This window comes from Rhinolophus sinicus, chromosome 18, assembly GCF_057876585.1.
Source record: "Rhinolophus sinicus isolate RSI-liver-muscle chromosome 18, RSI-T2T, whole genome shotgun sequence".
NCBI classification, from domain to species: domain Eukaryota; kingdom Metazoa; phylum Chordata; class Mammalia; order Chiroptera; family Rhinolophidae; genus Rhinolophus; species Rhinolophus sinicus.
In genome coordinates, this window is record NC_142518.1 from 41,630,324 (window position 1) to 41,656,025 (window position 25,702).

General features: G+C 47.2%; 1 protein-coding gene across 2 annotated transcripts; it reads left to right on the forward strand.

The window, feature by feature from the left end:
* GNL3L (G protein nucleolar 3 like) lies at positions 1 to 24,929 on the forward strand. 2 transcript variants are annotated; one of them, XM_019710832.3, is made up of 17 exons: positions 1 to 138; positions 241 to 455; positions 2,618 to 2,683; positions 8,148 to 8,188; positions 9,164 to 9,259; positions 10,001 to 10,117; positions 10,874 to 10,957; positions 11,126 to 11,261; positions 12,154 to 12,257; positions 14,058 to 14,202; positions 16,276 to 16,363; positions 16,879 to 17,053; positions 17,132 to 17,274; positions 17,569 to 17,705; positions 19,373 to 19,500; positions 22,827 to 23,028; positions 24,588 to 24,929. In XM_019710832.3, exons 3-17 carry the CDS (start codon positions 2,665 to 2,667, stop codon positions 24,668 to 24,670), a joined length of 1,698 nt encoding a protein of 565 aa, XP_019566391.2. In that variant the 5' UTR covers positions 1 to 138; positions 241 to 455; positions 2,618 to 2,664; the 3' UTR covers positions 24,671 to 24,929. The 2 variants fall into 2 exon arrangements, 1 of the variants encoding a protein (XP_019566391.2); XR_012493369.2 differs by lacking the exon at positions 19,373 to 19,500 and having other exon boundaries at positions 3 to 138.
* The last annotated feature ends 773 nt before the right edge of the window (positions 24,930 to 25,702 follow it).

The following is a 25,702-nucleotide window of genomic DNA, read 5'->3' on the forward strand; positions in this document are numbered from 1 at the left end:
CGCCATCTTCCATTATAGACAAAGGCATTGACCCCCACCCTTGTCTGATGCGGTCATGGTGATCTCCCGGTCATTAAGTTTCGGGAACACGCAGATTTAAGCCCAGGCAGAGGACCGCAGAGAAGATCTTGGTTTCAAGTAGGTTATGTGGCCGCACCAGTCAACCCGCCGCTTCCCCCTCCCCCTCAACTCTCCCCGTCCCCACCTCCCTCCTCCTCTCTCGACTTCATTACCTTACAGGACAGCCGGGAGGCGGGGCCAGCGCGGCCGCTGGGAAGGGACCGGCGGGCGCGAGCCGTCAATCCGAAGCCCCGCCCCCCAGGCGCGCACCGCGGGCGGAGCAGGCGCAGGAAGGCTGGGATCCGGAAGTCGGAGCCTAGCGGCGCGAGCGCAGCCTCTAGGCCGAGCGTGCTGTCGTGCTATCCTCTCCTCTTAGATCCCCGCCGGAAGTGGAGGTAAGAGACGACTCTCTTTTTTTCGTGGTGAGCGTTGTGCCAGCTGGCCGCGCGGTAAGGGTCGTCTATTTGAGGAGAAACGAGAGGCGCCCTTCACTTTGGAATAGAGAAGTAAAGAGCCGGCTGCCCTCCAGGGTAAAGGGCCCAGATGAAGGGCAGGGCACGTGGACATGCGCCCGAATGCATTCTTGCGGGGTAGTGGGGCACGGTTCCACCCCATTTAGACAGGTATAGACTCCTCCACACTGTGTAGAGTCGTAGACTCCGCTGTGTGGAGAAGCGTCGAATGCCCTCCTCCGTTCATGAAAGTGAGGTCCCATTCCGCACTCTCTGATCCCACCCGTATAGAGACCTAGCCACCGGGTCCCCACAAGGCTGACCGGCGCAGACCTCCACCGGCGCTAAGGCATACAGAACCGCCTTGACGCATCTTTTCCCTTGGAATGGAGGCTTTGATGTATTACCGCCTGCTTCCCTCCCCCACCCCCGGCCCCACCACTGGTATAGAGAAGCTCAGAAACTTAGTATACAGAGGGAGGGAAACATCCTCTCACTGCCTTGCCTGGGTGTAACTAATTGACGGAAGCTCCGCCCCCGCTCCTGCAGCGATGATAGGTCACCCCTCCCGAAGTGGTTGGAGGCACAAACCTCAGCTTACGGAGAACCATGAAGATTCCCCCTCCTCTTAGGGTAGAGTGGAAGGAATAAAATCAGGCCCGATCCCGACCCCTTTAAGGAGATGCTGGTTTACTGAATTTGTAAAAGCCGGACCCCAAAAATGCCCCGTGGCAAACTGCAGTAGACCTTAACCCTCGAAGAGACTGTCAGATCGTCCTCTTTTGGGGCTCCCAGGGGAGGGGTTTAGATTTGTCCTTTTTCAGTAGATACAGATCATTCCCCCCGCACCCCTCCCAGATTTAGAATCATCAAATGTAGCAAAGCAGAGACTACAAGGGAACAGTTAGGTGCAGCTCCCCCTCTCCGCAGTGTTGAGTAGCAGTGACATCACTGATCACACCCCGCAGTAGCAGTATGTGACTATGGGCTCCCCACTTACCCAAGGTAGAGGAGCTCAGATCTATTTTTCTCCATCCAAAAACACAGGACCCTTCCCTACCAAGTGTAAGGGCCAAGCCATTGAATTTGTAGCTGTGTTGTGGTGCCCCACCCATGCAGAGAACCAGTGCTCCTAGTCCCTTTGATGTTAGTGCACTGCTGATTTCGACCCATATAAAAGATGAACAGATCGTCCCCATCCCACCTCCCATGGAAGGGTCTAGAATAGCCCACAGTAGGCGACATACAGACCCCACTCATGCAAAACTGCATAATGCCCCCCTTTCTTAGTGTGGCACTAATGTTATCTGTAGTAAAGACAGGCATATCAGTCCCCCCACATCCCTCCCCAGGGTAAAGAGATCCAGGACCATGCTCTGTACAACTCAAAGATGTACAGACCTGCTCTTCTCTTCCATGTAGCAGAGATGCACACGGCCACTGTGCCAGTTTCCCCAATTCCTCTGCTCCCCCAGAGTAGAGGGACAGAGGGCATCTCATCCCTCCCAGTCACCAAGGAACTGACCCCAACCACACATACAGGCACAGATTTTTTCCCCCTTTCCCCAAGATTTTGCACTTACCTCAGTCCACATAGACACACAGATAAAAAACGTTCTGAGATCCCTTTTCCCAAGGGTAGACTCCTGGGACCTGTCTTTCCCCACCTTTTGGGGTAGATGAGACACAGAACCCCTACTTTGGAAAAGAGGTACTATTAATACCTTATATAGAAATAGATCACCCTTGCATACCCCCTCCCTTCAGCATAGAGAGGTTCAGTGCTAGTCCTTTACTTAGGATATATACAGGGTGGAGGATTGAGGACCAAGGACCCCACGTGATGCCTTGAGGCACTGACTCCACCCAAGAAGAGAGGTTTGTACCTAGCCTTCCTTTGGGTAATGTGATACTGCCTTCCCTGTGTAGACTCAGCCATACCAGGCCCCAGCTTTACTATAGCCCCTTCTTCCAGTTCCTCTAATTGTTAGGGCTTCTTTATCATGTTCTTTAACACTTTATTTGGCCTTTTGGGGGCTCAGAGGAGGCTTGTGGCATTGTGGCTTCCTGCTTCTGTCTTCAAGTTGGTTCTCCCATTCCAACAGGAAGAAAGGCTGAAGATTTGAACCTACCTCCTTTCAAGCTGGTCATCATGATGAAACTTAGACACAGTGAGTTTCTTTTACCACTCTCATCCCAATCCTAAACTTTAATGAATATTTATAATGTTTCACAACAACTTTAAAATATTGCCCACATGTACCAGATCACTCTGCCTTTTACCCCAACTTCCTTGTGAGGTAATGCCCTCCTTATTTTACATTCCCATTTTATAGGAGAAACTGAGGCTCAGCAATGTTAGGTGAATAGCAGTAAATACCGTATCACACTGCCTGGAACCCTAACATGCCCTAACATTTTTCTTTTTAAGTGGTACCATTAAGTTCGTACCATAAATTGTATCAGTGGTTAGGAGAATGGACTCTGGAGCCAGACTGAGTTTGAATCTTAGCTCTTCCACTTACTAGTTGTGTGGCGTTGGGCAAGTTACTTCACTTCAGTCTCCTTATTTACAAAATGGGGTAATAAAGGTATTTACCTAATAGTATCTACCAAATAGTGTTGTGAGGATTTAATAAGTTGAAAGAGGTAGGATACTTAGAGCCTGGCACTGTTGATGGCACTCTGGGTAGACTGGACAAGAATTATACAACCCCAGTAGCCCCATATTCTGTGTAAATGGTGGCCCTGCATATGTAGGACTTGATGAAAAAAAATTCAATACATTTACTTTATATATAAGTTATAAAAGTGTCATTGTGAGTCAGACTTTGGTATGTTAAACAAATAACTGTTTTTTTCACGTAACAAGAAAAACGAACAAAATCAACTACACTCTAAGAACATCAAATATCAGCTGATAATAAAATTATTGATAGTGATGAAAAAGATAGTAATTAGCTGGCTAAATAGAATACATGCATACAAAAGAACCCTGGCAGTTTAAAACAATGAGGAAGTATTGTATGGAAAGATTATATGGAAGACTGTAGTGTATGGACAAACTATTAAATGGAAAGATCCCCAGGATTTGTTAAGTGGAAAAAGCAAGTTGCCGGCAGGTAGCTACCTTCTGTGGGAGAAAGTGGGGGAAATAAGAATATTTACGGGTGGCCCGTTAGCTCAGTTGGTTAGAGCGCGATGCTTGTAACACTAGGGTTTCCAGTTCAATCCCCGCATGGGCCACTGTGAGCTGTGCCCTCCACAACTAGATTGAAACAACTACTTGACTTGGAGCTGATGGGTCCTGGAAAAACCCACTTAAAATAAATTAGAAAAGTTAAAGAAAAATATTTGCATTTGCATAAATAAAATGAATGATGCACAATAAACTGAAAAAATGGTTTCTTGTTATGGTGAGGACTCTATAGTGGCCAGGATAAGTGTGGGAAGGAGACCTCTCAAAGTACACCTTTTTATTTTGGAACTCTTATGACCCATTAAAGAACAATCATACAATAGTCACATTAGTGGGGGAAATGGTGAACATTAAATTAAGTAGAAAAAACTTTACATGTGCACACAAAACAAAGGCTTTCACTGGTAAATGGCAACCAAGGTACGTAATGATGAGTCTAACTGGGATGATTGCAGAGGAAGATGGGGGCGGTGCCGTGTGGTGCAGCTAGAAATAACCTTGGACCCAAATGGTAAAGATGGTGGTTAAATCTGGGAAGTTATTGAGGAGTCCTACAAAGAGTGTTCAAATATGGTTTCAAGTGTTGTACATTTTTGAATAGTTAATGGGGGTGTGTTTCAATACTTAAAAGATTTACAGCCATCAGTGATTGGTGCCATAGGTGTCTAACCCATTGTAATGACAGACCATGAATGTAAACTGCACAGAGAGGGAAGGGAGTGCCTGATGAATAAGGAACAGTGGCGTGGAGGCTTCAATGTTCTGGAAGTCTTTAGGAGGTTGAACAAATGAGCTTGAAGATAGTTGAGAGGGGTGTCTGAGACTGCTTTCTGAAGTCCAAGCAGTTAGAGATGATGATCAGTGTCACCATGCCAGTGGGTGGGCAAGTGGCTGCATGGAGTGGGGACCCCTGGAGGTGAGGATGTCGAGGGAGTGGGAAATCTGAATGTTGGAAGGGGCCCAGGGATTGCCAGTTACCCAGGTTGATGATGGCAGGAGTTGGGTTGAAAGCAAAGCTCTGGGCCAGGTGCTTCAATAAATGAAGAAACGTGACTCATAGGTGATAGGCATAGCAGTGGTCTCAAGAAGAGCAGGATTTCCTCCACCTTCCATTTTTCCCCTTTATTAACAAGAGGGAGAAATAGTCTTGGTTTGGCAATGGTGAGTCCAGAGGACAGCTCTACCTACTGGCCCCGAGGTATTCATGGGTCAGAGAAAACAACAGCCACCTTTCCAGAGGCCTGCAGGTGAAGCAGTGTCCTCAGAGCTGAGTCTCCATTAAGGCAAGAGGTCGGGAAACTGTTCCCAGGGACAGATGGAAGAATTAGGGGAGTGCTGATCTCCCAAGTGGGAGTTTTAGAGGGCATAGTGGGAAGTTTGAAGCAGGGGCAGAGGAACGATGGGGGGGGGTGTAGAATCAATGCCAGGCTGGGTGGACAGGGATGTAGCGGGGTGACAGTATCGGAGATGATGGGTGAAGAGATCTGCCTTTGAGTAGTGATGTGTGAGTGTTTATGGATGGAGACATTGAGACTCAGAGAGCTTTAAGAAAACTCTTTAAGGTCATATAGCTAGGTAGGTAGTTAGTGACAGACGTAGGTCTGGCTGGTTACAAAATGGTAGCTGTTTTCTTTCTGAAGGTGTTAAAACATGAACAGTGGCTCCTGGGTGCTGCAGTGCCATGAGTGATACCTGCACCCTTCCCTCTTCCTCTCTTCCTTCCTGCCTTCTCTCTGAAGCAGATGTTTTCGCCCTATCTATGTGATGTATTTTCTTTCATTGTGTGCCTGTATCCAGCGCAGGCTCTCAGTTTCCAGGGAAGTTAGGCAGATGGAAATTGTTGAGTAAAATGGCCAGACCTGGTTCATTCCAAACCTCACATTCTTTTCATTACAACATAAGTACTTTGGAAATAAAAGGAGACTTAAGGTCTTTTTTTGTTGTCGTTGTTACAGGAAGATTCAACCCATTCACATTCATTATGATAACTAATATGTTTGGTCTAATTTCTACCACCGTATTTTATATTTTTTGTTTGTTTCTTTTTATTCCCTATTTACTTTTACAAAAAATGATCAAGTTTAAAAAAAATCCTCTTAACAGTAATTGAACTTAGGTTGGTAAGTACATTTATATTGGCATCAAACATAATTAAACTTAAATTTCTCTATCACTTTACCAAAGTTAAATAATTATTTTTATCCCACTCTTCCAAAGTGAAACTTTTAGCATGCTTTCATGGTTTTGCTTTTCTAACTCTTATTGCTTGAATCCTGGGTTTTGTTGAAATAATTTGGTATTTCAGTTCTGACCTATTTCCTTATGCTATGCTTCCTGGACTTTAAAAATAGTTTCTTAATGCATATCATAGTTATTAGTCACATTACTAGCAATTTTTCAGATTTACTGGTAAGTTTTAATAGATTTCCTGCCTACTATTATTTATTTGCTTTAGCTTGAGATCTTTATTTTGATCTAATTTTTATTTTTGCTGGTATACTTCCTCAAGTAGTTTTTACCAGAAAGGGAATAGAGGTGGTAATCTTTGCACATCTGAAAATGTCTTCACATAAGAGTGATTTATTGGTCAGGTATAGGGATTTAGTTTGGAACACAGCCCCTTTTCCCAGAACTTTGTAATGGTTATTCTTCTGTCTTAAGTGTTTAGAGTTGTAGATTTGAGAAGGCTGTCTGCTTCTCTCGCCTTTGTTGGAAACTCCTTGTTTGGGTTTATAAGATTTTTCTTTTTCCTTGGAGTAATCGCCCTAAGAATTTTTATTTTTATTTTCATTGAGGAATATTTGGGAACAGTGTGTTTTTCCAGGACCCATCAGCTCCATGTCAAGTTGTTGTTTTCAATCTAGTTGTGGGGGGGGTGTGAGGGCGGGCGCAGCTCACTGGCCCATGTGGGAATCGAACTGGCGACCTTGGTGTTATGAGCACTGCGCTCCCACCACTGAGCCAACTGGCTGCCCACAGGTAGTGGCTCAGCTCCAAGCTCACACCATTGTTTCTCACTGGCCCATGTGGCAGTCGCACTAGCGACCTTGGTGTTATGAGCACTGTGCTCTAACCACTGACCCAACCGGCCGCCCTCGGCTTAATAATTTGCAGTCCAGTAGTTCCCCCCCGCCCCCTTATCCATGGCTTCACTCTGTGGTTTCAGTTACCCGCAGTCAACTGGTTTGAAAATAATAAATGGAAAATTCCAGAAATAAATGATTCATAAGTTTTAAATCGCACACCATTCAGAGTAACATGATGAAATCTCATGCCATTCCACTTTGTTCCACCTGGGACGTGAATCATGCCTTTGTCCAGTGTATCCATTCTGTACATGCTGTCAGTCACTTAGTAGCTGTCTTAGTTATCAGATCGATATCATGGTATTACAGTGCTTGTGTTCAAGGAACTCTAGCTTAATAATGGCCCCAAAGTGCAAGAATAGTGATGGTGGCAATTTGGATATGCCAAAGAGGAGCCATAAAGCGCTTCCTTTAAGTGAAAAGGTATATACTCATATGTATAGGACAAAAACAGTATGTTTAGGTTTTGGTACTATTCGTGGTTTCAGGTATGCACTAGGGGTCTTGAAACATACCTCCCGTGGATAAGGGAGGGACTACTGTAGTATTTAATTTCTCTGTTTCCTACGTTAACTCTGCTTTGGTGTGAACACATGAGGTGATTGGGGAGCCTGTTTTGGTAATCTCAAGCTGCTTCTATATTTGTTTGTATATACCCTAACCTTCCAGAATCCCCTTCTAGGAATTCCTTTAGCCCCATTGCAGGTGGTGTGAATTCAGGAAAGCCATTCTTCCCCAAGAGGCCAGCTGTGAAGGGGATGACAGATGGGACTTCTCATTGAAGAGGGGAGAGCGATCTCTTAAGTTTTTAGGCTTTGTTAAGGCATGATTGGAGGAGGTGGGCTCTCTCCTCCTTGTATCCAAGGGAGGCTGCAATTTAGCTGAAGAGGGCACGTCCCTTTGGAAGCAATGGCCTGAGCAGGGTCGGCAGGAAGGGGCAGTTCTCTCCCCCTGTGCTGAGGGCATCTACCCTGGCTTAGCCAGCTGGGACTCCTCAGGTCACCTTCCCATGCTGCCAGCTCCCCACCTCAGCCTGGTGCCGAAATTGTTGAGTTGCCTCCCGCCAGAAGTTGAAGGAGAGAGAGGAGTCACAAGCACACATTCAGGTCACTCTCTTCACAGGATTCCCTTAAGAATTGTTTCAGTTTGCATTGAAATAATGCCCCACACATTATATCCAGTACTTTCTCTAACAGTGTTGATGCCATCTCCATGTCTGTCTTGTGCTGGGCCTAGACAGACATACGTAGTATCTGAGGCGTCCTCAGGTTCCCAGTGTGGCCTGGCCTTGATTAAGGTGTCAGCAAATGTTGGGTAGCTGGATGATGGCTTCTTTTTTTTTTTTTGTAGAAAATAAGAAGCCAGGTAAAAGTTCCAAAGGTTGCAAGAAGGTAAGTTGGTCCAACCCTCAGGTAAGGTATACCCATTGTTGGGATAAGGACAGAACAGGTGGCCTGCCCTAGAAGAGGCCCACAAAACCTAGTAGATGTTGGGTGACTCTAGACAGAATACTGCATTGGACTCAGTGGATCTGGCTTTCCTTCCCTCTCTGGGTGGCTGCAGCAGAGAATCAGCAGCATTTTTTAAGTTTACACCACAAGCCACATGCTGCTCTGTGCTTGATTTACCCTGGTAGGGATTGTCATCATTCCATTTTTTAGATGAAGAAACTGAGCCTCAGTGAGAAAGTTGCTAGGTTCAAGGTAGCATAACTGGGACTCAGCCTGTTGAGTCCCAAATCCCTGTCCCTCATGGAGAGGAGGAAGTGCAAAACATAATCTTTGGCCTCAGCTCCTGGATCTGGTCCTGCTCTGAAAGGTGTGGACAAGTAAGGCTTGGGCCAGAGCAGTGGTTCTCAAATTTTAGCATGGTTAAACTTCTCACACTTCAACCAGGCCTCCAGAATTATCTGCAGGCTGGTTGAAACGTAGATTCTGGGCCCCACCCCCGAGTTTCTGATTCATTGCGTCTGTCATGGCGCGCGAGAATTGGTATTTCTAACAAGCTCCCACGTGCTGCTGCTGCTGCTGGTCCAAGGACCACACTTTGAAAACTACTTAGCTTTTTCCTTGGCCTTTACTTGGGTAACCTTCCCATTTGCATCCCCCCCCATTTCCTGTGGTTCTTCAGTCCGTCCCTGCCTGGCTAAGGGAAGGAGGGTCTCTCTCTAGCCAGATGAGCATACCTCTGGGGCAGAGCCTCCCTTTTTTTTTTTTTTTTTTTTGCTTACTCCTCTCCTCCCTCCTGCCCCCTCCCTGATAACTACATTTCTGAGCAGCCTTAATCCTCCAGAAGGGGTGATTTCCATGGATTCATTAGCTCTGTTTGACGTTTTTCTCTTGTGTGGTGACCATCCTGCAAAGCAGAATGGGAAGAAAGCGGCTTCCAAGGTGGCCTTTGCTCCCCAGTTTGTTCACTCCAATGATCATGCCAGCCGGGAGGCTGAATTAAAGAAGAAGAGGGTAAGCCCTTTTACCTTGGGGAAAAGAGAGGGCCTGGCTTGACTGCCAGGTTCGCAGAAGTGGTAAATGGAAGGGCAACATCCAGAATGGTTAGGATTGTTGAGACTTGTTTGTGGAAGGGGGAAGGGAGGATGATTGCTTTGATACTTGATTTAGTGTCTCCATTTGCTCACCTCCCAGTCCATTGCTGTTCGGCTTATGTTCCCCCTGTTCCACTGAAACAGCCTCTGCCAGCCTCATGAGTGTATTCTCTGACATCAGACTCATGGATAGTTTTTGTCCCTCATCTGATCCACATTTTCTGAATTTGAGAATATGCTTTCCTTGAAACACTCGCACTTTGACTTTCTTGTCACCTCACTCTTCTGGATGTCCTTCCTATTTCCCAGTCTCTCTTCCTGCTCTTTAAGTGATGGGCCATCCCATGACCGTGTCCTCTTTCCCCTCTGGTCTTAAGGGATTCCCTCTGCCTGAAACACATTCTCTCTCAGCTTCTCATGCCCTCTTTATATTGTCCTCTGCCTTGCTTTCCCGTCCCACATCTCTGTCTTTTTCTTTTTCTCAAACCCCTTACCTCCTGCTGTCATATCTGCTTTCTCCCTCTATCCCTGTTCCTCCCATCTCTGCCATGTCACACTCTTTCTTCCCTCTGTCACCCACTTCTGTTACTCTCGGTCACCCATCCCTCCCTTAGGCTGCAGACCTAATCAGCTACAGTCCCAGTGTGTGTTCACTTGTTAGGTTGAAGAAATGAGGGAGAAGCAGCAGGCTGCCCGGGAGCAAGAGAGACAAAGGCACAGGACCATCGAGAGCTACTGTCAGGATGTCCAGCAACGCCAGGAGGAGTTTGAGCGCAAGGTAAGAGAGCAGCCTTTGCCCCTGGGTAGGTCTGGTGTGGATTTACTCAAAAGTATCTTTTGCCATTGCTCTATGAAAGGGGAAGAGAAAGGGTGTGAGATTATTGGGAGGGAAGTAGGGAATCAGTGCGGAAAAGATGGGAAACAGTGGGGACAGAGGATGAGAGGGAGGTAAAGGATCATTTTGAGCCTTATCTGTGACTGGACAACCCTGGTTAGGTCGTTCCTCCCCTGCTGGAACCCAGACTGGGGGTTGGGAGTGGGGGTGGGGAGACTCAGGACTAGGGTACGGGGAGAGAGGGAGTGAGGGTATGAGGGGAGGGTTGAGAGGTCTATATGTGAGGGAGGTGTCCTTTTCCTTCTAGGGCTTTTGAGTGTCTTTCTGCACAAAGTCTCTTCTCACAGAATGTGCACTTTCTAACTCATAGTCCCTTTTCTAACCTAAAGTACGTATTTTGCCTTCCCCATCCCATGTCTCCCATAGATTGTTTTTCTCACTTACACCTTCCTCTCTCATCCCTTACACACCCATGTGCACACTCAGGCCTCTAGCGGGGGCTCGAACCCACACTTACATATGCACACACATGCACCATGTGGGTCTGTCCATTGTTTTTCCAGTTCCCAGCTTTGTTGACTGGTCAGAGCTACTCTTTGGTGGGTTGGGGCTCACACGGCGCTCCCAGCTCCCATGGTTTCCAAAGCCTGGCTCTCACTCTGTTTCCTCCCCTGGACCATTCTCTTCTTTTTCCCTTAGGAGGAAGTTTTGCAGGAATTAAATATGTTTCCTCAGCTGGATGATGAGGCCACAAGGAAGGCTTATTACAAGGAGTTCCGTAAGGTATGGGGACCCATTTTTCAAGGCTCTTTAGGGAGGCCACCAGTCCCTGTCCCATCTCCTCTCCATTTCGGTTTTTCCTGACTGAGATGAAAATCTTCTCTTTCACGGCCCTGTGTGATTGCTACCCAGTCCTTTCCCTGCCTTCATCCCCCGTCGTTTGCCCTGCAGGTGGTGGAATACTCTGATGTGATTCTTGAAGTCCTGGATGCCAGGGACCCGTTGGGCTGCCGCTGCTTCCAAATGGAGGAGGCTGTCCTGCAGGCAGAAGGCAACAAGAAGTTGGTCCTGGTCTTGAACAAGATTGGTGGGTGTTGGGCAGGATGGGGTAAGGCAGGGCGGGGGCCAGGCCTTCTTGAAGGATTAGCTCTGTCTAGACCCCGAGACCCAGCAACACAGTGGTATTCCTAACAGTTGTTCAAGGTAGGAATTCTTTTTCCAGTTTTTAAAGCCAGGAATCTGAGCGGCTGTGAAGTTATTTGTCAAAGACACACATAGAGTGTAGTAGAAGTTGGGAATGGAGTCCAAACCTGTCTGCCTTTCCCCTGTTCTTGTCATTTTGAGCCTTATTGACTAACCCTGGAGAGTTTCTGTCTTCTCTAAGCTGGAACCCAAAGGTTAGGGCAGAAGTGCATGTGGGCTCAGGAGTCACTCAGGTCTGAGTCTCATCCCAGTTGTGCTATTTTCTCTGGGATCTTGGACAAGTCATATCACCTTGAGAGCTTCCATTTCTCTAGCTATAGAATGGGCTGTGACTGCCCCAACCTCACAGGGTTGTTGTGAGAATTAATAATAAAGTGCTTGGTATATGTGTGGTCAGAACTTCACATTCTTGTCTAAGTTATACTTGACATTTGGTTCAAACTAGAATGATCCAGAGAGGGGATGGGAAACACAGTTTTGGGAGGCCTCTGACACCCTGGGCACCCTGGCTTCGAAGGAAGGCATCTGGGACCAAACAGCTAGTTTGCTCATTCTCCCTGAGAGAATAGAGGTCCCCTCAAGGAGGGCCAAGTGGTCCCCTACACTAGACTGTCCTTTCTAACTCTAACCTGGAAACTGGACAGGGATTGGCAGGGCCAGGGAGATATCTGTTTGGGGGGTGGGGTGGGACTAGCCTTGGGTGTGGGTAGATGCATCTTTGGAGCGAGTCAGAGATAATGTTCTTCTTACCAGTCCTATCTGCCTATTTTCCCCAGATCTTGTCCCCAAGGAGGTTGTAGAGAAGTGGCTGGATTACCTTCAGAATGAGCTGCCGACTGTGGCTTTCAAGGCCAGCACACAGCATCAGGTTAAAAACCTGGTAAGCTTGGGCCAGGGGCATCTAGATTCTTTCAGGGTAGCCTGGGCCAGGGTGGGGGGCCATGACTTGGACTGGGGACTCCAGCTCTTTGGTAATTGAACTGGGCCTTCAGCTTTGAGCCTTTTGCTTTACTGGATGACATGAATATTAGTTTCATTTCACTCCTGCCTATGTTAATTGTTGTTTAGGAAGTATTTTTTCCAGAAGTAAGGGTAGTACATACTGTCTATAGAAAATTTGGAAAATATACTTAACTATTTGTTGATTTTTAAAAATACATGCCTCCATTTGTTTGTCTCGTTAAAATATCACACTGCTTTCTAATTATATCATTAACATGGGAATACATTTTCACTGTAAAACATTAAAGTATACAGAAAGATTGGCTGCTTCTAGGGAGAGAAACGGGGTGCTGGGGAACATTTTTTTCAATTTTGCACCAGGTCTGCAACTTATTTATTAAAAAATAAAATAGAAAAAATAAAAACAATTTTAGATAAAGCTTAAAAATCCCTTTCACCAGTACCCCTAATTCCAGTATCCTTTATCCATATGTACCCAGAGGTAACCACCATTGTCAGTTTGTTGTGTATCCTTTCACATGTTTTTTTGTACTTTATATAGATGTGGATGTCTATATAAAGAGAAAATAGTGTTTGGGAGAATCATGTGTCATCCTGTGACTTGCTTTTTTTTTTTTTCTCTCCTTGGAAATCTTTCTATAGTAGTCTACTTTTTTGATGCTAAATAAAATTAGTTTCCAACTTTCTTATTGTTACGACGCGTACTTCAGCACAGACCCTTGCACATGTCTTCTTGGCCCATGGACAAGTGTTTGTGTAGGCTAGGTATTGAGAAGTGGAGTGGCTGGGTAACAGGCATTAATGCATTTTGTATTTTATATATTTGAGGGGGACACAACACTGATAAGTTGCGTCTCCCTCAAAGTGGTTGTACCATTTATCTTCCCAGTAGTAGGGTAGATAAATGTGTGAGAGGGCCTATTTTCCCCTACTCTTGCCGACATTCGACATTATTAAACATTTTAATCTTTGCTAATCTAGAAGACACACGATATCTCATTTAAATTTTTTTGGCCTTTTTGATGGCAAAAATGTGGTAAGCATCCTTTGCTAGCAGCTTTCTTTCATTTGTATTCCACTTTAAGAATATATCTCATTAATCTGTTTCTTGTTGGTGGATATTTAGGTTAACTTCTATTTTGCAATACTGTGGTGGGTAAATAAGGAAAGAGAGATGGAAAGGCATCTGGGCAGAGGAGGTGGCGTCAGGAGTAGAGAAGGAGGCTGGAATGGCCTTGTCCTGTGTCAGGAATCAAGGGAAGGTAGGTTGTGTGTAGGTCAGGCACTATCTCTTTCCTTTGCAGGCAGGGGGGGCAGGTGTCCCTGTTGTATAGGCAAGCAGGGCCCCAAGGTCCAGAGAAGGGAAGCAGTATTTGCATACGCCTGTGAGAGGCAGAGTTGGAACTCCAACCTTGCCTGTCTAGAGGCCAGATTACCATCCTGCCCCTGCTGAAGGAGGCAAGAGACATATGTCTAGGCGGAGGCAGGGACAGAGAAGACTGGAGATGCAAAGGCAGTGGAAAAACAGGCCTTGTGGGTCTCTGAGGGGAGCAGGGAAATGTCAGGCGTTTGGGGCCTGCGTGGGAAGTCTTTCACTTCGGGTTGGGAATCTTGGTGACCACAGGCAGGCCCTGAAAGTTTCTCTGGAAGTTGGAAATCTGGGCTCCAACTACATCTCTCACCTGACGCCTTGTCTGTAATATCCCTCATTTTCTAGAACCGTTGCAGTGTGCCAGTGCAGCAGGCCTCTGAGTCACTGCTGAAAAGTAAAGCCTGCTTTGGAGCTGAAAACCTTATGAGGGTTCTAGGGAACTACTGCCGCCTCGGTGAAGTGCGCACCCATATCCGTGTGGGTGTTGTGGGTAAGGTACTTGGGGGGAAATCATGGGGCCCAGGCTCTTCCCTGAGCAGGGGCTTCACTGGGGGAGAGGATCCTAGGAACTTTGTGTTACCTTTTTTTTGGCGAGAGAGTAGCAGTTCAGGAAGGGTTTTGTGATTTGTAATTTGGATTGATGGATGTGAGATGGCATACTCAGAATCACCACCATGCATTGAGTGTTAGAACCATGGACCAAATGCACGGGGCTAACCTTGGAGTTGGTGCCATCTCATCCTGCCAGAGCTGTGGGAGGCAGCGGTGAACATCTCCCTTTTAGAGATAAGAACACTGAGGCCCAGAAAAGGGAAAGGGACTTCAGGGGCTCAGCTGTGTGTGAGACAAGGCAGAGCTGGGCCTCAAACTTGGGCTTGTCTGGATCCCAGGACACCGAGGGAAGGGTGGTGTGATGGGAAGAGGGAAATGGAGACAGGAGGGGAGAAGAAGTGAAGCCAAGAAAGAAAGACATTGGAGAGAGCTGGACACAGAAAAAGATATAGATACGCATACCTGGATAGACACAGAAAACGAACTGGGAAGCCACATGTTGGGGTTGGTGGGCAGTGGAAAGGGGAGACATTGAAATGACAGAGGCATGCTGAGAGATGGAGATATCAGAAAGAAATACCAAAGGGACACAGAGACAGACATGTACACAGAGACCTGCCGAGAGAGACACAAGAGGGCTAGAGACAGCCCATGTATGTGGAGAGGCAGACACACCCAAAAAATATAGAGAGATGAACAGGAACAGAGAGACAGATTCAGAGAGATACATGTAGAAACAGGCAGAAACAAAGATGGAGACAGAGGAATGCACACATACAGATCTACAAACTACGTGTGCAGATCCATGTATTTGGAGACATGTAGAGGCCTAGAGGAGGCATGTCTAGTGACAGACGCGGGGCAAAACACATGCAGACCAAGCCCTTCCCACACATTCACTCCAGCTCTGCCTCCTCCAAGCAAATAGACCCAGAGGGATACAGCCTGTGCCCCAGATACACTAGGCCCTCAGACATAGCTGTGCACCCAGAGTCACAGAGAGAGACAAATACACACATATCTATGATGAGACAGATATATATGCATAGAGAGAGGGGGAGAGAGAGAAGGAGAGGGAGGGAGGGGGTTAGGGAGACAGACAAGGAGAGAGAAAAAGACACAGTGAGACATACAGAGAGGCACTCATGAAGAGAGACCACAGAAAGAACGTGTACAGAAAGACTGAGCAGAGTTGACATAGAAGGAATTACAGAGAGGCAGATTGGTGGGGTGGGGGAAAAGGACAAAGGACAGTGGCCAGAATGAGAAACAGACAAACCGGCAGAGAAAGAGATGCTTAGATAGAGATAATACGGAAAAAGAAAGACAGGATAGAGAAAAAGACTGAATCGGAGAGAAAGACAAAAATAGAAAAAGCAGTAATATTTAGAATGAGAACAACAGAGAGACAGAGACAGAGATAGATGTATAGACTTCCATGCACACATGGGCACATCTGTGAGAGAGCAGCAAGATATGTAAATTCTAGGACACACAGAAGGAGGATAGTGAGAATGAGAGACCCAGGGAAGGAGAAACAAAAACATACATAGACAGAGAAGTGCGCACAGACACCCAAACAAACACTTCGCAGGCAGACAGCTGCTCAGAGAGCCGGACATCTGGAGATGAGCCTTCCTTCACACCCCAGTGAATTACACACCAGGACAGATGGTTCTGTTTCACGAACACTTCCCTCTGTCCACCCTCTGTGGGATCATGTCACAGAGGCCTTGCATTGAGCATCTTTCCCAGGCTGGTAGTAGGTGGGAGGTGAGTATCACAGCTAGAGAGTGGGACACAGATACCCACTGTGTTCGCAAATGCAGGGGAGGGGAAAAAAGGCCATGTAGCGGCTTGATCAGGGCCTGGGGTGGGAAGGCAAGAGGCCAGGTTCTGGTTTGCATTCCCCGTGGCCTGGTCACTGCCCCTGTCTGGGCCTCCCACACATGCTGGCCCAAATGTTCCCGAGGGCCCTTCCTGCCCTGAGCCATTTGCTGCTCCTTTATAGGCCTTCCCAATGTTGGGAAGAGCAGCCTGATCAATAGCCTGAAGCGCAGCCGTGCGTGCAGTGTGGGAGCCGTTCCTGGGATCACCAAGTAAGCACCTGCCTGTTCCCCCACTTCCATTGACCCTACCATTTTCCCAACTCTCACACCTTCAGGCTTTGCCTCTTCCTTTCCTTATCTTGGACCAACCTCTGATTCTTCTCTGGGCATGGGAGTCTCATTTAACAGTGCGCATTTACCTGGCACACCCTAGGTGTGGGCCAGGCACCCAGCTGGGTACTTCTACCATTAGCTCCTTGAAGCCTCCTAACAGCCATGCAAGATTGGGTTATGAATAAGCAGCTCCACTTCCTAGGTGAAGCCACTGAGGCTCAGAGAGTCAGAAGCTGGCCCATGGTTCTGCAGCTCAGTCTCCAATGGCAGAGGCCAGACTAGAATCAGTTCCAGGTTTGTAGGGCCCCAGAACCCCTGGCCCCACATCTCCCCACCTTCATCTGTATGCTATCCACACTTCAGCCCTTCTCTGAACTATGTGCCTGAGGCCTACAGGATGCCAGACATACCTGGGCTCATCAGCGTCCTGCGTCCTCTTATCTCCTGCCCAGGTTCATGCAGGAGGTCTACCTGGACAAGTTCATCAGGCTGCTGGACGCCCCAGGCATTGTCCCAGGACCCAACTCGGAGGTCAGCACCATCCTGCGCAACTGCGTCCATGTGCAGAAGCTGGCAGACCCCGTGACCCCGGTGGAGACCATCCTGCAACGCTGCAACCTAGAGGAGGTGTGCAGGGCTCTTGCTTATGCCCTATGCCACTCTAAGGGCCTTTCGTTCTTCCTCATTTCTTCCTCTCTTCACCAGATTTCCAACTATTATGGCATCTCTGGGTTCCAGACCACTGAGCACTTTCTGACTGCAGTGGCCCAACGCTTGGGGAAGAAGAAGAAGGGAGGCATATACAGTCAGGAGGATGCAGCTAAAGCGGTCCTGGCTGACTGGGTGAGGTGAGGAGGGGCTAGAGGTTGGGGTGAGGCTCCACAAAGGGGCTCATCTGTATTCATTGCAATGGCAGGGCAACCTGACTTCTGGATCCCAGGGCAGGGGAAGGCCAAGGCTGTAGGTAACCTCCCACTCAGGGATTTATGGCCAGTGAGTATCCAGCAATCTCTTATTCAGAAGCCACCATGTGGGTTTGCTTGTTGTTCCTCACTGTTTTTGACATGGCAACTCATTCTCTCTTTGATTGGTCATTTGTTCTCTTAATGACGTCACCAATTTCCTCCCACCTCCCAATGCAGTGGGAAGATCAGCTTCTACACATTCCCACCTGCCACCCACACTCTGCCTGCCCATCTCAGTGCTGAGATCGTTAAGGAGATGACTGAGGTCTTTGACATTGAGGATACCGAGCAGGCCAATGAAGACACCATGGAATGTAAGTGAGGGCGTGTGGGCTGGCCTGCCTGGCAGTTGGTCTTTCCCTGGTGGAGCCACGTGGACCTGACAACAAACCTCATGTTTGACCTCCCCCTGCCCTGTCCCTGGTAGTGTGCAAAGTGAGGTGCTCAGGAAGTGTGAGCTTCCTTTCCCAGTCTCTTGGGACCTGGAGTGGACTGAGACACTTCTCTCATGTAGCCCTGGGCTTTGCCTCAGCCACTGCATGTCCATTCCTAGATTTTCATTCTCAACCTCCACTGGTGGGCGAGGCATCTGAGTTGCAGAAAGCTGATATTTGCTTGATGGAGAATAGTCAGTGGCAGGCAGAGGTAGTATTCAAAACATCTCTGCTGCCCTGTTGAGGATTCTCCCAGCTCAGTAGCTAGGCTGGGGGAACGGATTGCCTAGATTCAAATCCAAGTTTTGTTTTTTGTTACCTAGCTGTGTGATCTTGCACAAGCTACTTACCTTCTCCATGTCTCAATGACATCATTTGTAAAACGGGGACAATAGCACCCACCCGTTACATAATACGTAAAAACACTTTGAAAAGTGCCTGGAATATACCTAGTACTTGCTTGGTAAATATTAACTCTTACTGAGCCATGTGGCTTTCAGAAACTCCAGAAGGAAGTTGGTTCTCATCAGATACTACCATCTGCAGCCCTGGCTTATGGCTTCTCCTTCCTTCTCTACACCACCCAAGAAAGGTATCCGGTGCTCTCTGGGCCTGTCTGTGGACACTCTGGTGTAGTGGAGAAAGCCCTGGCTGGCCTACCTTCCAGTTTCTCTGTTTCTCCTGAGGACTAGTAGCTTACTTTCTCTGGGCCTGTTGGTGTCCTTGGATTACAAATGAGGACAAGAGGACTTTCTTGCTTTAGAGCTTATTCCTCAGGTGACTTTGGGCAAGTCAACCCCCTTTCTGAACGTTAGTTTCCTCTTCTATCAAGTAGGCAGTTGGGAGGAATTCCCACTCCCGTTCTGAGGATGCTGCTTGACCCAGATGATGCTTGGCTACATGTGAGGGCAAGAGGGATTCCATCACCGACAATGCACTTGGGCAAAAGATGGAGGTCTGGGAAATTGAGAAGAGGTAGAGGTTACTGGTGAGAGTTTCACAGAGGAGTTGGCCCTAGTGTTGGTCTTGAAAAGTGAGTAAGGATTAGAGAGGCCCAGGAAACGGATGAAGCAAAGTTTAGAAGCAGGTGTGAAGGTGGTGTGGGCCCAGGAAAATGGGCGTTTATGGTTTGCAGTGGAGGCCAGCTGTAGGCAAGGGGACAGAGGGAGGGGAAGGGAGGCCTGGTCCTGGGAAGGGCATCCCTGTGGCTGTCATTCACAGGGCAGTGTCTCAGGCCAGTGCATTTCACGCAATCCTATGCTGTGACTCACAGCAGCCTTGTGTCATTGGACTTTATTGGACTTGTGGCATTCTCATTTTCCAGATGAGGAAGCTGAGGCTCTAGGACTAGTTCCCAGCAGGCAAGTGCCCTACTGCAAAGCCCATGCATTTAATTCTTTGTCATGTGGCCTCCTGGCAGGGATGAAAGAGTCTTCCCTCCCAATTCCCCTGGGCAGTGTCCGCATATCTTTTCCACTGAAGCCTGCCCAGGGGGCTGGCAACAGGGAGGAGCCAGGGCCCTGACAGTGGTGTTGGTTGTGTTAAAGGCTTCGCCACTGGAGAATCTGATGAGCTGTTGGGTGACATGGACCCGCTCGAAATGGATATCAAGTGGCTCCATTCTCCGATGGTGAAAATAGCAGATGCTATGGAAAATAAAACCACCATGTATAAGGTACCTGTCCCGTTTCTTCATGGCAATCGTCTCCTCCATCCAGGGCTCTGGGAAATGGTCAGTCCCTTCTGCCTGGCTCACATGAGATCTGCCTATAATGGTGGGGACATGCGGGCCGTTCACTTGTTCCCTATGGGCTCCCTGGGTACCTGGTAGGGTGCATCCTTTGCCAAGCAATGGCAGGTCCAAGGAGGAGGCATGCTTTCTCATGCAGCTTTCCCAGCCCGGCTCCAGCCCAGAGAACTGGTATAGCCATCTAGCCACCCAGTTGTTCAAGTTGCACACCTGAGTATCCCTGATTCTTCTTTCCCTCCAACTAGTATCTGGGATCCCATACACAGTCTGTCACCAAGTTCCATAGCTTCTCCTTCGTAAATCTCTTGAGAAGCTGTTGGCTTCTTTCTATCCTTACCATTCCTGTAACCCTCACCTAAGCTTTCAGTCCTCTCTCACCTGGACATATATGTCCCGTGGTTTCTCATGGCCCAATTTGACCATGTCACCTCCCCATTCATGGCTCCCAGCACCTACAGGATCAAGTCAGTATGCTGTGTTATGACTCCTGGAGGCTTTTCCAGCTTCTTCTGCCAGTCCCCCCATCTCTGCCCTTTAGGAGGTCACACTTGAGTGGATTTCAAACACAGACATCTTCACTGTGATGGGAGACACACAGGCTGGGGGAGGGAGAGCATGGATCTAAGGGCCCTAGCCTATACTACTTGTGGGTCAGGAAAGTCTTGGAGGCTTTGATACGTGCTCCACCTCTCAAGGCTGAGGAATTCTCTGGGCAAGGGGAGCAGCAACCTCTGGGCGGTGGCTCAGCTTATGCTGATGCCAAGGCACCAAATGGTGAGACCGGGGTCTTTAGGGAAATCGCTAGTGGGCTGGGGTGGCTGGAGTGGGGTAGAGGTGGGGAAAGATGACTCTGGAGTCAGATGACAGAAGGCCTTGAGTTTGACTTTAAACCATAAATAATAGGAAAATCCTGAAAGTTGGTTATTGTTTTGGGGGTCAAAGGGTTTTTACTTTTTTTCCATTTAATTTCTTTTATATATATATATATATATATATATATATATATATATATATATATATAAAAATATAAATACATACATGTACATATATATGTGTATATATACACACACACACACACACACACACACTTTTTTTTTTAAGTTTTTTGACTAGGTAATACGTGTACATGGTATACAATTGAAAAAGTACTAAAGGTTATACAGTGAAAAGTAAGTCTCTCTCCTGCTTCTGTCTCCCAGCCACCCTGTCCCCTCCTTGGAGGCAGTCACTATTAGCAGACTTGAATATCCTTTCAGCTATTCATCTTTATACACACACATACATACATACTTACATACAAGCAGACACGGGGATCTATTTTTTTTTTTCAAATTTATTTATTTTTTTTAAATTAGTTTCAGGTGCACAAGACAAAGCAAAACTTAGACGTTTATCATTTATATCCCTCACACTGTGTGAACCCCCCTCCCCCCATCCACTATCCCTCTGTACGTTCCCCAAATTAATTTTCAAACCCCCATGACCATCTTGTGGTTACCGACTATTTTTCAAAACCTCTCACCTTCCCCTTATCCCCACCCCCCCCGCCCCTCTAGCAACCCTCTGTTTTTCCTCCACGTTTCCAAAACTGTCTCTGATAAGTTCATTCACTTATTCTTTTCTTTAGGTTCCGCATATAAGTGAGATCATATGGTATTTGTCTTTCTCTTTCTGACTTATTTCACTTAACATAATGTTCTCTAGGTCCATCCATGTTGTTGCAAATGGTAAGATTTCTTTCTTCTTTACGGGGATCTATTTTAATTCAAATAGTAGCATGCTATTCATATGGTCCTCCACTTATTTCACTTACAAATTCATCTTGTAGATGGTTCCACTTGATCATTTAAAGAGCTGTCCTTTATTTTTGATGGTTATGTAATATCTGGAAGGGTTTCTTAAGCAGGGATGCAACATGGTCAGGTTTGTATATAAGAACTATTAGTCTGGCAGCTGGGATAAAAATCAGGTTAGAAAGATGGGCCAGGGTGGAGGCAGGGAGTCCAGGAAGGAAACTCTCATCTGTCCTCTGTAAGAGATGATGAGGCCGGCAGTGGCAGGAATCATGCCATTCCTGTCCTCGCTTAGGTAGTTTCAAAGGTTTTCCCTGGTGCTTGCAGGAAAATCAGTGTGAAGTTGTGTGTTTATGGCCGTTCCTGATCATATTTCTCACTGAAGCCCCAGATGTACCATTTTTCCTCAGGGCCCCATAGTAGTTCCCCACTCTATACCGTATGTTCCAGACTCAGGCTCAGGGCCCCGAGCAGGGCCACTGCATTGCACAACTCAGGAGACACCACTTAGGTGTGCTGTGTTGTGAATGGTGCCCCACCCTGCAACCTGAGAGTTGTACAGTGTGGTAGCCTTACCTTTCCCCACTGTAGTGTAGCAGGTCGTCATACATACATAAGCTTGGCTGCTTGGATTCTAATTTATTCCATTGCTTACTAGCTGTGCAACCTTAGGTGCCTTGTCATAGCATTATTGCAAGGATTAAATGAGTTAATATTTGTGTGTGTACACATAACACCTATACATGTACATATATATGTGTACATACATGTGTGTGTACACGCACATGCTTAGAATGATACCTGGCACATAGTGAGCTATCTGTCAATAGTAGCTTTTACTACCCACATCTACCTTCCCCTCCAGCCAAACAGACACCCCTTCGGGTGCCCAGGTATGCACCATGCTTTTCCAGTGTTCAGTCAGGAATGACCCTCCTTTCAGTAGAAGTATGTTGACCACCACCATCCCCTCACCCTCTGTCACTTATGCTATGTCTCTCTGGTGTGCATTCTGACTTGTAGCCTGGTTGCTTGTATCCTCTTTTGCCTGGTTGCTTCCCAAAGATGGGACCTCCTTTGACTCATTTCTCCAGCATTTTCCCACACAGAGCTGGGCATAAAGTATGTGTCAGAAAATATTTGTTAAATTGATTAAGACCGTGAAGGGTCACTTGAGAGCAAAGAATCTTTGTAATACCAATTGTCCCTGATGAAATAACTGTACGTTTTCATTTTCTTCTTGTGAAAGCCATGCAAGCTACCCATCCCATTTGACAGATGAGCAGACTGCAGCTGAGCGGTTAACTAAGCACCTGGTAGTCTGTGGTACAGCCAGACTTGGAGCTTGGTTCTGCGTGTCTCCAGGCTCCATTTGTACCCAAGCCTGTCCCTGCCTCCTCTGCAGAAGTCTTTGGAGGTACTCTGGCCAGACCTCACCGCTGTCCTCTGTCTTCCTAGATTGGAGAGCTCACTGGGTATTGCACCAATCCAAACCGTCATCAGATGGGGTGGGTGAAGCGCAATGTGGACTGTCCTAGGAACGTTTGCCCAGTGGACCGCCGCCCAATGCTGCAAAGGATCATGGAGACGGACCCCCTACAACAGGGCCAGGCTCTGGCATCTGCCCTGAAGAATAAGAAGAAGCTGCAGAAGCGTACAGGTGGGGGCGCCCGACCACTCCCCTATGCTCCAAAAATGGGCCCACCTGGGGCCTTAATTAGGAGCTCCTGAGTGAGAACCTCTGTGTCCAGCCCCAGGCCCAGGTTAGGGGGCAGGGATGGGTTAGGAGGCTCAACTATAGGTGCAGTGGTTCTCAATTTAGCTTATATTAGAACTGCCTGGAAGGCTTGTTAAAACACAGATATCTGGGACCCAGCCCCAGAGTTTCTAATTAAGTAGGTTGGTCATAGAGACTGAGAATTTGTGATTCTAACTGCTTCCCAGCTGATGCTGATGTTACTCTTCCGGGGACCACACTAGGAGAACCACTGAGTTAGTCTGTGTATCATACAGCCACCATTTACTCATGAGCTGCTTTCTGTATGTCAGGAAGCTTACAAGCTATCTATGTTCACTTTATCAATAGGCAGTATACTGAAAAATCCAAAAAGTACAAAGGGATATACAGTAGAATGTCTTCTTCCAATCTCCCAGTCATCCAGGCCTCCCCCCAGAGGGTGACCTGTTAATTTCTTGTATTTCATGCCTGAGATAGGTACACTGGCAAACATCTGTATATTCTTTGTTCTCTTTTTCTGTACAAATGCTGGTCTGCTGAACATACAGCTTTGCCACATCATTTTTCCATTCAGTATATATTAGAGATATTTCCATGTTAATTCACAAAAGAACTTCCTCCTTCATTTTAATGGTGGTCTGTTGTGTGGCCGACCCATTTAGGTCTTCATGCTATACTAATTTTCACTTGACACGTCGCAAAAGTCCTATCCTCATTTGGTAAGTGAGGAAACTGAGGCCCAGAGTCATTTAGTGACACACTCAAGGTAAGACAACTAGTATTTGATGAAGCCAAAATGAAAACCTAGGGTTGATTGACCCAATAAGCTCTGTTCTTGGAACTAGGCTGTGTTTATAACCATTTACTCTTGGCCTGGTTCCACACTGCGGCCTGGGAATCCAAAGATAAATTGCCCTGGAACTCCTGGTCTTATTGGGGAGTGGGGAGGAAACAAGAAAACACACAGAGTGATCACTGTGAAGACACAGAAAGCACACTGAGGGAACCTAATCCAGCCTGGAGATGGTAGTGGGGTAGGGGTGATCAGAGAAGGCTTCCTGGAGGAGGTGATGTCTGAGGAATCCTGAGGAGCAGTAGGGTGTGGCTGGAGGATGGGAGATAAACATTCAGGCTCAAAGTCTTTACTACTATGCTGTACCTTTGCTGGGAGAGCTTTGAGTGTAATAGAGTGCTCGTAAGTTTAACATAGTACAAGAAAATTGTTTGATACCAGGAAGGGATAAAAATATTTAGAGCCCAGTGAGTGTAACATTCTGAGATAGAAGCTGTGTTGGGGTGATGATTTCACATGTAGACAAATGGGTCTGCATGTGAGGTTGAGCAGTTGTTTAGTGTTGGGGGACGGTAAGTCAGCCAGTTTGGGAGTTTGGTGCAGACAAAGGTAGATGTAGGCCAGCTTCTACAGGCCTCTCATTGGCAAGCCAGCCACCAAGTGACTGCCTGTATTTCTCTATCTGCAGATAAACTCGCCAGTAAGCTGTCCGATTCCATGATGTCTGTCCTTGACCTCTCTGCCAACGCTGATGATAGTGCTAGTGACTGATCGACTGATCTCACCCCCTTCCCTGTCCCCTCTCGAGCAGCAGTTCCAGTGGGATGGGGGAATACAGATGAAATGAAATGGTTTGTTTCTCCCTGAAGCAGTTGCATATTAAAAGAACCTCACCACCATACCGCCCACCACCACTCTTCCCTCCATTCTCCAGGGAAGGAGTCCCGAGCGGCTGGAACTGCCAACCCAATACCCTTTATTTAACTCCTACTCTGTTTACAAGAGAAATGAAATAAATTATCAGCAGATCCCTGATGCTAACAATTTATCTGCCACCCTGTAGGTTGGGCTGGTCAGGGGGCTGACCCCTTACAGAACCCTCTAAACATGCAACTAGAGGCCAGGCTGCTGGTAGGTCTGGGGGTCCCTGAGAAGGTGATGATTTCTTTCCCAATCCACAACAGATCTCAGCGGCATGACATTCCCACAATGGGCTGTAGGCCACACATCTTCCACCCAAGTCCACAAATCCTCACCTGCGAGGCATTGGGAGTTGGGGGAACAGTGATGAGCCTTCTGTGCCTCTGGGAGGGTGTGGGGATAGGATAGAGGGAAAATGAGAATACACAAGCCTGAATGGTGCTGAAGTGTGGCAAGCACTACCTTGTTCGCATTAAGGGAAAACAAGGCACCTGTTGGTAGGGTGGCTAGGTGTGTTAGGGGCAAGGCCCACTTTGGGCCATTTCTGGGCAGACGGAGTTGGAGGAATCCCTTGAACTGAAGCACTCTGGGCCCTGCACTTGTGTGACCACATCTCATCTAGCACCAGCAGTTGAATTCTATGATTCAAAAGGGTTCTGTACCATTTATTCATGGGTTGCATCCCTCAGAGAGCTTCTATGGGGTGTGCCCAATACGGTGAATGTTTAAATTAAAAAAAATTACAGTAAAAGACATTGCCATTTATCCCCTCAAGACACTCCCACTTCGCTTCGAACATGCTTATCCCATCATTCTTGCCACTTTCTGAAGCAGTTCTGGAAGTCATCTTTTGTGAGTGTCTTTAGTTGCACTGTCGTGGCT

Excerpts from the sequence above, each read along its gene's own strand:
- GNL3L (XM_019710832.3), top strand. Across the intron at positions 11,262-12,153 it reads CCTGGTCTTGAACAAGATTG|ATCTTGTCCCCAAGGAGGTT; the intron begins GTGGGTGTTGGG and ends TATTTTCCCCAG. Across the intron at positions 17,706-19,372 it reads CAATGAAGACACCATGGAAT|GCTTCGCCACTGGAGAATCT; the intron begins GTAAGTGAGGGC and ends GTTGTGTTAAAG.